Below are 16,795 nucleotides of genomic sequence, written 5' to 3'. Positions count from 1 at the left end.
TGGAAAGATAGAGGCTGAATCATAGATGCCTGTAAACTATGTATAGGCATCTAGATATGGCTCAGCTTGTTCTCTATTCCCATTGATCTGGGTCTTAGGCAACTGAAACTTCTCCAAAACTCTGTGATTCTGTTCACTTTGTTAAAAGTGAGAGAAATGGAGGAAAAAGAGAGATGGTATAGTGTAGTTAAGGCTGCAAGTTCTTGAGTCATGCTACTTGATTTTGAATCCTGGCTTGCTATGATCTTGGATAAGTTATTTAACATTTCTATGCTTCAGTTCTCTCCTCTATAAAATGGAGATAATAGTTGTCTTTTATATCATAGGGTCATTGAGAGAAGTAAATTAATTAAAAATGTATATTAAAGTACTTATTAGGATCGTGTTTGGAATAAAGTAAGCAACCATTAAATGTTAGCTACTATTTTATTTTATTTATTTTTTTTAAATAATACATTTATTTTTTATTGGTGTTCAATTTGCCAACATACAGAATAACACCCAGTGCTCATCCCATCAAGTGCCCCCCTCAGTGCCTGTCACCCATTCTCCCCCACCCCCCGCCCTCCTCCCCTTCCACCACCCCTAGTTCGTTTTCCAGAGTTAGGAGTCTTTATGTTCTGTCTCCTGTTAGCTACTATTTTAAAAATAGTTTTTGTTCTCAGAGAAATATCATCCTCCTTTTTCATTTTCCTGTTTATTTTTTTATTATAAAAGCTTCTAGACAGAGCTTTTAGAATATACTAATCTCTCTCTCTCCTTAAAAACCTTGCACTTTCTAATTGTCTCCAACAGGAAGGGTATGCCTTCTACTTCAGCTTCACAGATAAATTTATTTCCGTGTTTACATATGACAATTCTTTTTATTTTTTATTTTTTTTTACATATGACAATTCTTTTTTTTTTAAATCATTTTTTAAATTTTTTTTAATTTTTATTTATTTATGATAGTCACAGAGAGAGAGAGAGAGAGGCAGAGACATAGGCAGAGGGAGAAGCAGGCTCCATGCACCGGGAGCCTGATGTGGGATTCGATCCCGGGTCTCCAGGATCGCGCCCTGGGCCAAAGGCAGGCGCCAAACCGCTGCGCCACCCAGGGATCCCACATATGACAATTCTTAAACCTGGTTTAACACGTCTGGTTTATCAGAGTATTATAGTTGGTTTACAGGGTGTGAAAGAATGTGGATGGATTGTTGGATATGCCCTTTAGTTCATTCCATCTGTTCGACAATTATCATTTATTTGCTCTGTATTATCAATAAACATTGATTAAGCATTCTTATCCTAGACTTTGTGCCAGACACAGATCTAAATGAAACAGTTCTAGCTTTTGAAGAACACATCGTCCTTCTTGGAGTTAGAGACCTTCATTTTTATTTTAAGCTCTTTGTTTCCTCCACAGCTACTTATATGATTTGTACCTATTTATTTAAGTGAGTGAATGTGCTACTATCTTAGGTATTTGTTCATTGAATGATCTCTGCAGGGGAAACTACTCAAAGGTTTGCCAGGGCTTTTCTTTCACCATTGGATGTGAAAGATGGCTCATTTTGAGGAGTCTTTGCACCCCCCCGGTCCCTCCCCCCTCCACTTTTTAAAAGTAGGCTCCATGCCCAGTTTCAATCCCAGTGTGGGGCTTGAACTCACCCTGAGATCAAGACCTGATCTGAAATTAAGAGTCAGATACATAACCAGCTGAGCCACCTAGATGCCCCAGAGCAGTCTCTGCCTCTTAAATAAGCTATGTTAGGGCCAGTTCTGCTCAAAAATTAAAGACAGCCTTGTGTATGCAATCTTTTTTCCTCAGTTTCCTCCTTGAGCAATTTCCAAAGCTCAGATAATTTATATGCCATACTTCCCTAAATAATTGACGCTATGCCATGAAGAAATATGTTAACATTCAGTATTGAATAACCAACAATATCTGTTAGAACGGTCCTTTTCTGAGCATTAACAACTACAGTTTCTTTTTTTTTTAAGACTTTTTTTTTTTTTTTTTTTTTTTTTATTTATGATAGTCACAGAGAGAGAGAGAGAGAGAGGCAGAGACACAGGCAGAGGGAGAAGCAGGCTCCATGCACCGGGAGCCCGACGTGGGATTCGATCCCGGGTCTCCAGGATCGCGCCCTGGGCCAAAGGCAGGCGCTAAACCGCTGCGCCACCCAGGGATCCCTTTTTTAAGACTTTATTTGAAAGAGAGCACAAAAGGGGCAGAGGGAGAGACAGAGGGAGAAGCAGACTCCCCACTGAGCAGGGAGCCTGATATGGGTCTTGATCCCAGGACCCTGAGATCATGACTTGAGCCGAAGGCAGACACTTAATTGAGTGAGCCACCCAGGTGCCCAAGTATTCAGTTCCAGAAGAAGACTGGCTTGAGACACATGGCTGGTACAGTTGTGTAGCATGTGACTCTTGATTTTGGGGTTGTGAATTCGAGTCCCATGTTGAGTATAAAGATTACTTTGAAAAAAATAAAATCTTAAAAAAAAAAAAGACTGGCTCAAACCAGAGTATTAGGACTTCAGCTAAATAGGCTAAGTTTTAGCAAGATTCCAGGCTTATGGAAGGGAATTAGAATGTTCATCAGGTTACTGTTGAGCATTAAGGAAAGCGCGCTTCACAGTCTCCAGAATGTCAACTGGCCTAGTATTGGAATGGGAAGTTAGGGTAAATGGCAGTGCTTCAAGTCATTGGCTACATAACTACTGTGGATGTGGGGAAATTTGTATAATTGGTTACAGTGTAGAGAGTGTAAATCAGTATCATACTTATAGGGAGAAATTTGGCAATATATGTTAAAATGTAAAATGTACAATTTTACTTTTATGAATTCATCCTACAGAAGGAACCAAACAAGTGAGCAAAACCTAGAAGGCTATTTAGTGAAATTAATGTAAAAGAGCAATCAGTAGGGACTTTATTAAATAAATTATGATATTCCATACAGAGGAGTTGCTTGTAAATAACTCCAATTATTTTTGTCAATTATTAAAAAGTACTTAAAAATTTGACAGTATAAAATGCCCAAGATATATTGTTTATTGAAAATAAACACAAGTTTTAAAAGAGTATGTATGGAATAATTCTATTTTATATATCTATCTAGATATATAATTACTTCCATGTATTGGAAATTCATCTTTTCCTTTATACCTTTATATATTGTTTCAATTTTTTTATGGTAAACACTTCACCAGCAGATCAAGACGGTGATTTCTCTATTACTGTCTGTCATACTGTTTTGAGATGGTACATTTGTGCACATCTAGTCATATGTATTTTTTGGTAACTCACATCATGGTTGCCTCTTGGGATATAATACCACTGAGATTTAGTGGAAAGGGTTCTCCTAGTAATATAGGTATATCTTATATTGATCTAGCTCTTTCTCAGATAAAAGTTATGAACTCTGGACAGTATGTAAAAAAATAACTAGTTGAAGACATTGGAAAGTGACCAAATCAGGCAGAAATTGATAGGAAACTTGAAAGATGGGAATTGTACTGGCATGCTTCTCATTTGTACAATTCTTTTGCCTGAGGATACTCCCCAGTTTGTCATGGTGGGTGGTGGCTAGAACTCAAGCAAAAGTCTATAGTTTTATAGTTTGGGGAGTTGGAGGATTGAGTTTAGGACTAAAAGAGGGACTGGAGAATGAGGGGAGAATTCTCAGAAAGGAGGGAACAACAGAAAAGGGAGTCCTAAAATCTGCTTTTAAATTCTGTCGAAATCCTTGGCATGCATGGGGAAAGGCTTCATGGAGCCTAGAAAAGGGGTAGTTGGAAAGGTGAATGAATTGAGTTGAGATTTAGCTGTTGCCCCTTGTGGGGGAGACAGAGTTTGGAGTATGAATCTAGCCAAGTTAATTTCCCAGTAGAATAAAATTCATTCTTCAGAGGCTGATAGACAGAATTTGGAATCCTAATAATGTTCAGTATACAATAATAAATGACTAGATGTGCAATGAAGGAAAATACGACTCATTGTTGAGAATAGCTGTCAATAGAAATTGACTCCAAGATGACTCATATTGGAATTTTCAGACAAGAACATTAAACTTGGTATTAATAAATGAACAGGTGGAGAATCTCAGCAGAGAAGTGGGAACTATAAAAAGAACCAAATGTAAAATCTAGAACTTGAAAGTATAATATCTGAAATGAAAAATTTATTAGATGTGCTTAACAGCAGATTGGAGATAGCTAAAGAAAGAGTTGGTGGACTTGAAAACAGAGTAGCAGGAATTATCCACTCTGAAGAGAAAAAAAGATTAAAAAACGAAAACAGCCACAATGACTGTGGGGCATTATTAATATATACATAATTGGAGTCCTAGTGGTAAAAGAGAAGACATCTGGCAGACTGTATTTTCCAAAGATGGCTGCAACAGTAGCTACTATCCTACATGTTCCTCTCTTGGCCAATAGAATCGAGTTGGAAATGACATCCATGCTACACAGAGCAACCTTATGTAAGTGCTCTAGTTAATAGCCCTGGCTTTTAAGACGTTTCAGCCCAGGAACCAACAATGTGAGTGAGGAAGCCACTAGGTGATCCCAGCTGCCAGTCATTCGTTGGTGTCCCAGATGAGGCCCCAGAATTCATGAATCAGAGTAAAGCTATCTCAGTTGTTCCTTGGATGAATTTCTAATGCATAAAGCCTGTGAACTTAATAAAATGCTTACTGTTACATGGAGCTAGGTTTGGAGTGATTTGTTATGCTGTAGTAGATAACTAAAACAAGACAAAAATATTTGAAGAAACAATGGCTGACAACTAAGCAATAAAAAGATTTAAAAATGAGCAAAGGATCTGAATAGACATTTCTTTAAAGAATATGCATAAATAGCCACAAATATATGAAAAGACACTCAACATTATCAGCCATCAAGGAAATGCAGATCAAAATTAAAATGGCTACAAGGATGACTGATAAAAAAGATAATATAATAGTGTTGGTGAAGATAGAGAGAAATAATAACAAATGTTGGTGAGGATGTGGAGCAACTGGAACTCTCAAACACTGCTGATAGGGCTATAACCTGGTGTGGCCACTTAGGAAAACAGCAGGGCAGGTCCTCAAAAAGTAAAATGGAGTTACCATTTTACCCAGCAATTCACTCCTACATATATACCCCAAAGAAATAAAAGCATATGTCCACACAAGGACTTGTACTTGCACGTTCATAGCATCGTTATTCATAATATCCCCAAAGTGGAAACAACCCATATGGCCATCAGCTGATGAATGGATAAACAAAATGTGGACTATCCATACAATGGAATATTTTTTACCATAAAAAAGAAAGAAGTGCTGATTCCTGTTACAACATGGATGAACCTTAAAAATGTGCTAAATGAAAGAAGCTAGTCACAAGAGACCACATATTATGTAATTCTATTTATATTAGAAAATATATAGAGACAGAAAATAGAATAATGGTTACCAGATTAGGGGAAATAGGGAAAATGGGGATGATAGCTGAAGGGTAGTTTTTTTTTTTTTTTTTTTGGAAGAGGGTAATGAGAACATTCTAAAATAGATTAAGCTTATGGTTGCACATCTCTGTGAGTATACTAAAAGCCATTGAATTGTACATTTTAAATGTGTATATAGCATGTGAATTTCAGTAGAGCTGTTACTAAGAAATAAGAGCTAAAAGTTCCAAGTTTGGTGAAAAACATTTATAGAATCCAAGAAGCTCAGTCAACCCTAAGCAGGATGGATGCAATGAAGACTACTCCAGGCACATCATAGTCATGTTGCTAAAAACTAAAAGAGAAAAACTTAGGAGCAGCCAAAGGAAAATGATTTATCACATAAAGGAGAACAGTGTTCTAAATTAATGGCTCACTTCTCATTGATAACAACGGAGGCAAGAAGACAATGGAATGATATCTTTAAAATGCTGAAAGAAGCTTTCAACCTAGAATTCCATATCCAGCTTAAATGATTTTTAAAAATGGGAAGTAAAGGCATTTTTAGACAAATGAAAACTGAGAGAATCCTAGCAGTACAAGAGATAATGAAGAAAGTTCTTCATTTTGAAGAGAATTGATACCAGAGGGAAGTTTGGATCTTTAGGAAAGTGAAGAATGCTGGAAATGTAGGTGTAAAAGACTATATGTATATTTTTTATTCTCAGTTTCTTTAAAAGTCAAGACTTAGGTCTAACACTATTTTGTGGGTCTGTAACATATGTACAGTAGTCCCCGTTATCCACAGTTTTGCTTTCCATGGTTTCAGTTTTCTGTGGTCAACTGCAGTCTAGAAGCAGATTATCCTCCTGACATATCAAAAGGACAGTAGTAGCCTGACACGTGTCATAGTACCTATGTCAGTCACCTTACTTCAACTCATCCCATAGCCATTTTATCATTTTACATCATCACAAGAAGAGTGAGTACAGTAAGATATTTTGAGAGAGAGAACACATTCACATAACTTTTATTACAGTGTATATAGTTGTTCTATTTTATTATTGTTAATCTCTTTGCCTAATTTATAAATTAAACTTTATAATAGTTCTGTATGAAAAAAACCCCAGTTATATAGGATTTAGTATATTTCAGGCATTAATTACAACATGCCTGCAATTTCAGGCATCCACTGGAGGTTTTGAGATGTAGCCCTTGTGGATAAAGGGGGACTACTGTAATATATATGACAGTTATAGTCCAAAAGTTGAAGGGAAATAAAGAACTATTTTGTTGCAAAGGTTCTTACATTTTTATGTGAAGTATTACAATATTAACTGTGAGTAGATTGTGATAAGTTAAGTTTGCATATTGTATCCCTAGAGCAGTCTCTCCGTCTCTCTCACACACATGTATAAAGATGTATAGCTAAAAAGTATGTAAAATAATTACGATGAAATGCTAAAAATAATTAGGTTAACCTAAAAAGAAGGCAGCAAAGGAGGAATAGAGGGGAAAAAATCAAATGAAACAGAATGAATGATAAACCAAAATCCAGCCAGTAAAAAGAATTACATTAAGTGTAAGTGAATTGACCACTCCAATTTAATGGCATAGGTTGTCAGACTGGATGAAAGATAAACAGGTTGAAAGTGAGAGGATGAAAAAAGGTACACCACCATGTGAACAGTAAGCACAAGAATGCTGGAGTGGCTATATTATCATCAGACAAAGTAGACTTCAAGACAAAGTTTACTACTAGAGATAAACATTTCACAGTAAAAGGATCATTTCATTAGAAACACAGTCAATGTATATGAGCTTAATAAAAGTTTCAATACATATGAAACAAGGAGCACCTAGATGGCTCAGTTGTTTAAGTGTCTGACTCTTGATTTCAGGTCAGGTCATGGTCTCAGGGTCATGAGATCAAGCCCTGCATCTGGCACTATGCTCATGGAGAGGGTCTGCTTAAAATTCTCTCTCCTCTCCCTCTGTCCCTACTCCCTGCTCACACTTGCACATGTGCTCTCTCTCTCTCTTTCTAAAATGAATAAAATCTTTAAGAAAGAACAGTTAAAAAAATAACACATGAAACAAAATTAAACAATTAAAAGCAGAAAAGGGCAAAGCCACAATTACAGTTGGGTGTTTTTAATGCTCTTCTCTCGGTAGTTGATAGAACAACTTGAAAAATATCAATAAAGATACAGAAGATCTGGGGTGCCTGGGGGGCTCAGTTGCTTAGGCATCTGCCTTTGGCTTAGGTCATAATCCCAGTGTCCTAGGATCAAGCCTTGTGGGGCTCTGCTCAGTGGTGAAGCTGCTTTTCTCTCTCCTCCTCTTCCCTCTCCCCTGCTTGTGCTCTCTGTCTTATTCTCTCTCAAATAAATAAAATCTTTAAGACAAAACAAAAAATGTTTATTAAAAAAAGATGTAGAAGATCTGAATAACATGCATTGCCTTGCCTAATTGACATTTATAGAACACTGCACATAACAACTGAAGAATAAATATATGTTCTTTTTCAAGTGTACAGGGAATGTTCACCAAAATAGACAATACATTAAACTATAAAATATGTCTCAACACATTTCAAAATATTGAGAAGTTACATAGTGTATTCCCTAACTGAAGTTTGGAATTTAATTAAAAATCAATACCAATAAGATAACTGGAAAGGGCTGCAAATTTGGAATATTTATTTTTAAAGTTTTTATTTACCTATTTGAGAGAGAGCACAAGTGAGGGGCAGCGAGAGGGGGAAGCAGGCTCTACACTGAACAGGGAGTGCAGCTTGGGGCTCAAGGACCCAGGGATCACAACCTGAGCTGAAGGCAGACACTTAACTGACTGAGCCACCCAGGCACCCCCAAATTTGGAATATTTAAAATAACATTTCTAAATAACTGATGATCAAAGAAAAACATTATAAAAGAAATTAGAAAATATTTCTAGCTAGTTGGCAATAAAAATTCAACATATTAAAACCTGTGGGATGAAGTAAAGTGAGTAGCTTTAAACACTTCTATTAGGGAAAAATTTAAAAATCAGTGGTTGAACTTTCCAACTTAAGATGATAGAAAAAGGGATCCCTGGGTGGCTCAGTTTTTGAGCATCGGCCTTTGGTTCAGGTCATGATCCCAGGGTCTCGGGATCGAGTCCCACATTAGGCTCCCTGCAGGGAGCCTGCATCTCCCTCTGCCTATATCTCTGCCTCTTTCTGTGTCATGAATAAATAAGTAAATCTTAAAAAAAAAAAAAAAAAAGAATGTTGGAAAAAGATGAGCAAAATAAACCCAAGTAAGTAGAATAAAGGAAAAAGAGTAGAAATCACTGAAATTGAAAATAGGAAAAAAAAATAGGACAAAAATAGAGAAAATTAATAAAGACAAAAGGTTTTTTTTTGAATATCAAAATTAACCTTTAGTGAAACTGATCAAGAAAAAAGTCATAAATACTACCAGGAATGAAAGAGAGGATATAGATAGATCTTACAGATGTTAAAAGGTATTGAGGTATATTATGAATATCTTTTGTCAAAAAAAATTGAACAACTTAGATGAAATGTACATAATTATTTGAAAAAAATAACTTACCAGACCATTTAAGTAAGAAATAAGATTCATTTAACACGAATTCCTTAGGGAAATAGAGAAGGGAAACACTTCCTATCTTGTTTAACATGTGTCCATCATAACCTTGGTAACAGAAGCTTGACAGAGATGTTGCAGACAACAACATGAATGTCTATATAGAAATCTTGCGGCTTCTTAAAGTTACTAGAACTGATATGTTAGCAAGGTTGCGACATACAAGATCAATTTATATCAAGTTTCAAAAAGATTGGAAATGAAGAAGTAAAACTCTTTTCACAGATAAAATTTTTTACGTAGAAAATCCAAAGGAACCTACAAAACAACCACTAGAGATAATAACTGAATTTTTAGTAAGTTTGTAGGATACGAAGTCAATGTAGGGGCACCTGGCTGGCTCAGTCAATGGAGCATATGACTCTTGATCTGAGGGTTGTAAGTTTGAGCCCCATGTTGTGTGTAGAGATTACTTAAAAATAAAATCTTAAAAAAAAGGTCAATATGAAAATATCACTTTGATTTCTGTCTTCTAGCACTAAACATTTAGAAAAAGTTTTTAAAGTTTCCTTTTAAATATTCCTTTACTACATAGATAGATATACAGATAAATTGAAGAAAAGATGTATACTGAGAACTATAAAACATTGCCTAGAGAAGTTAAAAAAGACCCAAATAAATATGCTTACTTTGATTGTATACTGTGTTCAAGAATAGGCTGACTCAGTTTTGTTAGTATGTCAGATCTCCCCACAAACTGAGCTATTCAATCCTAATCAGAATTTCATCAAGTGCTTCCCCCCCCATATAAAGTCACAGTCTGATTAAACAATTTTTTTTAAAATTTTTATTTATTCATGATAGGCACACAGTGAGAGAGAGAGAGGCAGAGACACAGGCAGAGGGAGAAGCAGGCTCCATGCACCGGGAGCCTGACGTGGGATTCGATCCCGGATCTCCAGGATCGCGCCCTGGGCCAAAGGCAGGCGCCAAACCGCTGCGCCACCCAGGGATCCCCTGATTAAACAATTTAGTGGAAATGAAAAGGACCTAGAATGGCCAAAATAATCTTGGGAAAAGAGGCAAAATGAGGTTTATACTTTACTTTCCATCACATCCAGAATGGAAAAACTGATAGCTACTTTAGTGATTGAGATGTTTTGTTTAGATGATTTGGGGGTCCTATGTTTAAATCAATAGCTTGATGTGTTATTTTTTTTGCTAAAAGGTATGCCTGTGGTGTGGCTGAGCAGTGAAAATACTTGATATGGCTTTGGGTAGAAAGTTTAGAAACCAAGGCCTGAGCTGTGATCACCTTAGGGGAAAAAGTAGTAAAGGAAGCAAAGTGTGCTTGCAGTCATTTTTGCTTTTGTGGGGGTTCAATTTCTATGGAGCCTGAAGCAGACTGCTTATTGCAACTTACTGACTGTATTACTAACAATAAAAGTACTGAATTACAGGGTACAGGGTAGTGGAAGAATTGAATGAATGCTGGGTAAGATCTCATTTCTGCCATTTACTTAGTTGCAGGTTTTCCACGGGCTAGCTGGACAAGTCATTTAACTTTCTGGCCATTTGCAAATTGTAGATTTGGACTAAATGATTATTTAAGATTCCTTCTACTCTGAAATTCTGCAAATCCAAAAATCTAAGAATTCTCACTTCCTAACATTGTGGTACATTTTCACAAAGATGTCTGAGAGTCTTTCTCTGTTGTCTCTTTGGCAGATTGCAGTCCCCTGGCAGAAATGAAACCTGATCAAAATCTGTTTCTCCAGCTTGATTTCATCTTAGTTTCAATGCTCTGTAACAGCAACAGATGGCTAGAAAAATGTTTCGTGACATACTTGAAATGGAATAAATAGCAAGCTTCCATTAGCCTTTTCAGCAACCCTGGAATCAGTGATACCATTCATAATCAGGAACACAGGTGCTAAATAAAGTGGTTTCAGATCAGATCTCCAATCTGGTTTCCTTGTTTGAACAAACCTCCACAATCCTCCACAACAGGCCCCGGATTACCTTTTCACCTGTTCTTTGTTATTACTGTAAAATCCAGTCAAAATCAGTTGAGAAATTCTTATTGCCTTTTTTGAGAAGAGAATAACATGATATCCACCTTTTGTTGAATACTAAAAGTAAATTGATATATGAAAAAGCAAATTATATATCATTATTACTGTTGGAGAGAATAGCCATTATAGTCCAGCAAACCTGCATGTAATCTCTAGAGAGATTCTTTATTCTGATAGCCAAAATTATATAATAAAAGGAAATTTATCCTCTTACTTGGTTATTCTTCTGTGCCTTACCTGGAAATATGAATGATCACTTTTCATCTGGGGCCTCATCACACTTTGGGGTAGGAAGACAGGTTCTTCTGGGTTTTGTGCTTTTCTAGTTCCTCCGTGTAAACGCTGTTGAAGAGCAGGATGTCAAGATGCTGGTGAGCAGTCCTCACTGAGATTAGTCTGTAATCCTGGCTGGTTGCTGTTCATACAGTTGCACTTATTTCCAAGATCAGTTCACCTGGTTTCTATCAGAATAGAGTGGGCACAGTGTTCTCTCCCCCACAGAACTACCCTGAAGCAGTCAGTGCTGTCATTTGCCAGATGACATGATTATGACATTCATATAACTCTGCTGGTTACCAACTGTAGGCCTTTGTTTTTAGTTGGTTGGCCTTGCCTTTACGCACTTGATTTTGACTACCTTCATTGATAATTTTGTTCCCTGTCCTCAGTTCTCTTGTGACCCAGTAGTACTAGAGAGACAAGAGATGAAAATCTGTTATTGGAGCCAGAGTGGGATATAATGGAAAGAAAGGCTTTCTGGGGAAAATTAATTTAGTTTTAACCTTGTCTAGATATCAATTTGTAGACACCTGGGTGGAAAGGATAGAAATAGGCATACTTGAGAATAGGGGATCATATGTTGTGATAGAAAGATAGCTGAGGGGTTGTCTCTTGACATCTTGAGTCCCAGGATAATAATGTAAGCCTCCTAAACCTTTTTTTTTTTTTTCCTCCTAAACCTTTTTGAAAAAGATAATAATTTAATCCTTGTCTAAAGGCAGAGAGCAGTGGAATCCAGAAATAATAATGATTATGATTTATTTATTGAGCACTTAACAAATGCCAAATATTTATATGTTAGTTAGCTCTGTTAATCCCCGCAGTCCTGTGAAGTTGGCTTTACAGTTTGCCTAAAGTCACAGCAATTAGTCAGTGAGAGAGCCAGGTTTTGAGCCCAAGTCTAACTCTAAAGCCTGTGCTCTTAAACACCAAGCCATAATAAGAATAGAAGTTGAAAACTTCTCTGCTCTTGAAGAATTGATTTGTGCATCTCTTTTCCATCTCATTTTCCCTTCCTTGAATCACCTTAGCTGGTTAACTGAAAACTAAAACCATTTTCAAACTTGAGAAAACAGAAGAATCACCCTGAGTTTGTTTAAAATGCAGGTCCCAAATAAATGAATAAATGAATAAATAAATAAAAATTGCAGATCCCTTACTCCCTTCCCCATTGTGATTCAGCGTTTCTGGAGTGTGGTCCAATAATCTGCATGTTAATACAAACATACACCAAAGTGATTCTGCTTATGTGATCACAGGACCATAGTTTGAGACACAGTGCCCTATATACTGGCAAGGTTAGGTTGAAATATAACACAATCTCATACTTTTTTTTTTCAAGGCTTGAAAAATGACACATATTTTATATGGAGCTGTAAATAGATTTTGCATAGAGCACAATGTAGAAATTAGATACATGGTGCTTATATAGTATCATTTTGAGAATGTCAGTGCTAATATGTGGCATAACTTACTATTGACTGTGCTTATGTTTCATTCAAAATATGTTCCTTTTATTTTTTTTAGAGGAATGTACTTGAAAAAGTCCCTGTTACTTTCTTTTCTTAAAAATGGTTTTTATTATAAAGAAAAGTAAATTGTCTTAGTGATTCCCAGCCTTTTATCTTCTGCATATTATTATTATTATTAAAAATATTTGTTTGAGAGAGAACAGAGAGCACAAGTGGGGGCATAAGGGGGGTGCAGAGGGAGGAGAAGCAGGTTCCCCGATGAGCAGAGAGTCCAACATGGGGCTTGATCCCAGAACCTTGGGATCATGCCCTGAACTGAAGGCAGACACTTCACCAACTGAGCCATCCAGACACCCCTCTCTCCTGCATATTAAAGGGTCCTTATTCTCATCTCTGACAGTGACTCACCCTACCATGATTCCCAATTGAAGCAGGGAGGTAGGGTCTTATCATAATTTGTGGGGAGGGGAGGAAGAGACATACAGTCTTCAAAACTAATTTTACATTTTCAAAAATTATTATTTTTAAGACTTAATACTTCTGAAGGATGCCTCACCTGAATTTGTGAGCTGATATGGCTTCCCTGAATACTTAAGAATAAAGGAAGGGTTGCTAGAAGGAAATAACAATAATAATAATAATATGTCTGACCTAACATCTTATCTGACATAGAGACAGTGTGGTTATTAATCAGCACTTCTTTAATTTTCTCTTTTTTCCAAATTGAAAAGTGTTATTGGCTATAATGACCATTTAGTGGATTTCCATGGAAATAATAGCTTCTTATCTTTACTCTTTTCAGGTTCACCAAGAATCTTTCCCCAGACAAAATCAATTTGAGCACCTTGAAAGGAGAGGGTCAGCTGACCAACCTGGAGCTGGATGAAGAGGTTCTGCAGAATGTGCTGGAGCTGCCCACCTGGTTAGCCATTACTCGGGTCTACTGCAACAGGGCCTCTATCCGGGTGAGAATGGGGGTCAGAGTGCTGTTGCTGTCCTTGGCCAGCAGGCATGCTTTCTGGAGGGGCAGCTCCCACAGCCCTGAGTCTTGCTTTCCTCTTTCAGATCCAGTGGACAAAGTTGAAGACACACCCCATTTGCTTGGTAATGACCTTTCTTGATTGCAAGTAATCAAATGGGAATGGCTGGGATGGGGTTTTAATAGATCTGAGAAAGGATGGGGAAGAGTCCTGATAGGTTAGCCCTTTTGGGAGTGGTGATTGCTGTCTTGCTTGTGAGCTTCCCTCTGAGACAGAGTGACCACTGTCTGGGCTTATTCTGAAATTACTGTGATGTATAGTAGCACCGAGACACAATACCCAGGAGTCCTGAGTTGGTTGTTTTGCCTTTGTTTTTTATAACAAATTTTGCTGTCCAGGTTCTTTTAGATTTTCTTTGGAATCCTGACAGAGAAAAAATTAGAAATTTACTTCATGTTGACTGTTGAGTGATGATCAGCTGAAAGCCCTTCAAGAAAAGAAAAATAGCATGCAATAAATGTACACTGTAATGTGGAAAAAAAAAAAAAAGAACAGATCAGTGCATATCTTTATCCAAAGATTAGGATCCCCAGGGATAGTAATACCTCTGTAACTTGGATTTATGTTTCTGCTGTGAGCTAATCCCGTGCTTGTCCTGGAGTTCTGCTGCTAATGGACATAGAAGAGGGAAGATGAGGCCTCTCCTTGCATTTCAGTTTGTTCATTCATTCAACAAACATTTATTGTTTGCCCACTGTGGTCACAGCACTCTACTAGGAATTAGAGCATAGGGATGAATAGATGCAGTGTGTGCTGTGTGGGGTTTTGTGGAGTTGCTTAGCTCTCTATGGCTTTTATTTCAGTGTCTGGATAAGGTGGAGGTGGAAATGAAGACATGTGAGGAGCCTCGGCCCCCGAATGGACAGTCTCCCATTGCTCTTGCTTCAGGACAGAGGTTAGTTGCTTAGGTCCCTATTATTTCCAACATGTTAACTGTTCATATCAACTTTCAGTGAAAAATAAAAACTTTCCTTACAGGAATTTTCCAACATACACTAAAAGTAGAGGGAATAGTGTAATCGATCACCATGCACCCAAGATCTGACTTCAATTATCAACATTTTGCCATTCTGTTTTCACCTTTTCCCTAACACTGGGTTTGTGTGCATACACATGTGTGTATTTGAAAGCAAATCCCAGGTAGTACATGATTCCATCTGTAAATACTTCTGGATACTATGTCTTAGTAGACAGGGATTGTAAAGAAAGGAAGAAAAAACACAATACTATTATCACAATCAATAAAATTACTAGGAATTTGTTAATATTTATTTCATATTCAGGTTTCCTGAATTGTCTCTCAAATATTTTTTCCAGTGCAGTATGGATCCAAATAGCTCCATATATTACATTTGGGGATATGCCTTTCAAAGCTCTTTTATTGTAAACCATCCCCCACCCTTACTCTTTAATATACCATTTATTCTTTGTAGAAATTAGGTAGTTTTTTCTTTTTTTTTTTTATATATATTTTTTAATTTTTATTTATTTATGATAGTCACATCAGAGAGAGAGAGAGAGGCAGAGACACAGGCAGAGGGAGAAGCAGGCTCCACGCACCAGAAGCCCGACGTGGGATTCGATCCCGGGTCTCCAGGATCGCGCCCTGGGCCAAAGGCAGGCGCTAAACCGCTGCACCACCCAGGGATCCCTAGGTAGTTTTTTCTAAAGAATTTCCCACATTTTGTATTTCAATTGATTGTGTCAAGGTGATATTTTAAATGTTTCTCATTTAACCTGGTAGTAGGATTTATTTTTTATTTTTATTTTTTTAAATTTTTATTTATTTATGATAGTCACACAGAGAGAGAGAGAAAGAGAGGCAGAGACATAGGCAGAGGGAGAAGCAGGCTCCATGCACCGGGAGCCCGACGTGGGATTCGATCCCGGGTCTCCAGGATCGCGCCCTGGGCCAAAGGCAGGCGCCAAACCGCTGCGCCACCCAGGGATCCCTGGTAGTAGGATTTAAAGGCTTGATTTCAATGCATGCTTTTTGTTTTCTTGGTAAGAATACTTTAGAAATTGTACCATGTATTTCCTATGGTAACATATCAGGAGGCACAAAATGTTCCTTTGGTTAAGATTAATCAGTGGATTCAGATGGTGATGGCCTGATTTGTACATTGTGATAAGTTCCTCATCTGCCTTTCACCTCATGATGTAAGGACCGTTGATGATATTTGTCTAGATCTGTTATTTCACTGTAGGGTGCAAAACAGGGATTTTATAATTTTTTTCTTTCTATTGCATTTATTAGCTATGATTTTTTATTTTTTTATTTTCTTTAAAAATTTTGTTTATGGAGACAGAGAGAGAAGGCAGAGACATAGGCAGAGGGAGAAGCAGGCTCCCTGCAGAGCCTGATGCAGGACTCAATTCCTGGACCCCAGGATCATGACCTGAGCCAAAGGCAAACTCTGAACCGCTGAGCCACCCAGGCATCCCAGCTGTGATTTTTTTTTTTTAATTTTATTTATTTATGATAGTCACATAGAGAGAGAGAGAGAGAGAGAGGCAGAGACACAGGCAGAGGGAGAAGCAGGCTCCATGCACCGGGAGCCCGACGTGGGATTCGATCCGGGGTCTCCAGGATCGCGCCCTGGACCAAAGGCAGGCGCCAAACCGCTGCGCCACCCAGGGATCCCCCAGCTGTGATTTTTTTATAAGAAACTTTCTTTCACCAACTATTTGATTACCCTGAAGTACAGTTTGTATGAGAATGTTAGGATAATTGCTGAATTTTTTACTTTTATTTATCAAATGTAAGAATTATAATTGACATCCTAATAATCTCCAAGGAGATTTTTTATGGGTGTGTGTGGGGGGTATGAAGGAGGCTTATCATTTTGAATTTATGTGGTTTTTTTGGATAGCTTTAGTAAAGTATAATCAATACAAAATAGACTACACATATA

At 37.4% G+C, this 16,795-nt stretch overlaps 1 protein-coding gene across 5 annotated transcripts in view; it reads left to right on the top strand.

Annotated features, from left to right (window-relative positions):
- The window catches only part of BLTP3A (bridge-like lipid transfer protein family member 3A), a 64,141-nt gene that overhangs the window by 8,286 nt on the left and 39,060 nt on the right, over positions 1 to 16,795 (top strand). For 3 of the 5 annotated variants that reach the window (XM_077904333.1, XM_077904334.1, XM_077904336.1), the window contains 3 exons: positions 13,643 to 13,805; positions 13,906 to 13,944; positions 14,684 to 14,775. In XM_077904333.1, coding sequence (XP_077760459.1) covers positions 13,643 to 13,805; positions 13,906 to 13,944; positions 14,684 to 14,775 — 294 coding nt within the window. The remainder of the gene's footprint in view (positions 1 to 13,642; positions 13,806 to 13,905; positions 13,945 to 14,683; positions 14,776 to 16,795) is intronic. The other 2 variants (XM_077904337.1, XM_077904335.1) reach the window with 2 other exon arrangements.

This window comes from Canis aureus, chromosome 7 (assembly GCF_053574225.1).
Source record: "Canis aureus isolate CA01 chromosome 7, VMU_Caureus_v.1.0, whole genome shotgun sequence".
In the NCBI taxonomy this organism is placed as follows: Eukaryota; Metazoa; Chordata; class Mammalia; order Carnivora; family Canidae; genus Canis; species Canis aureus.
This window is presented reverse-complemented; position numbering and strand designations above follow the sequence as displayed.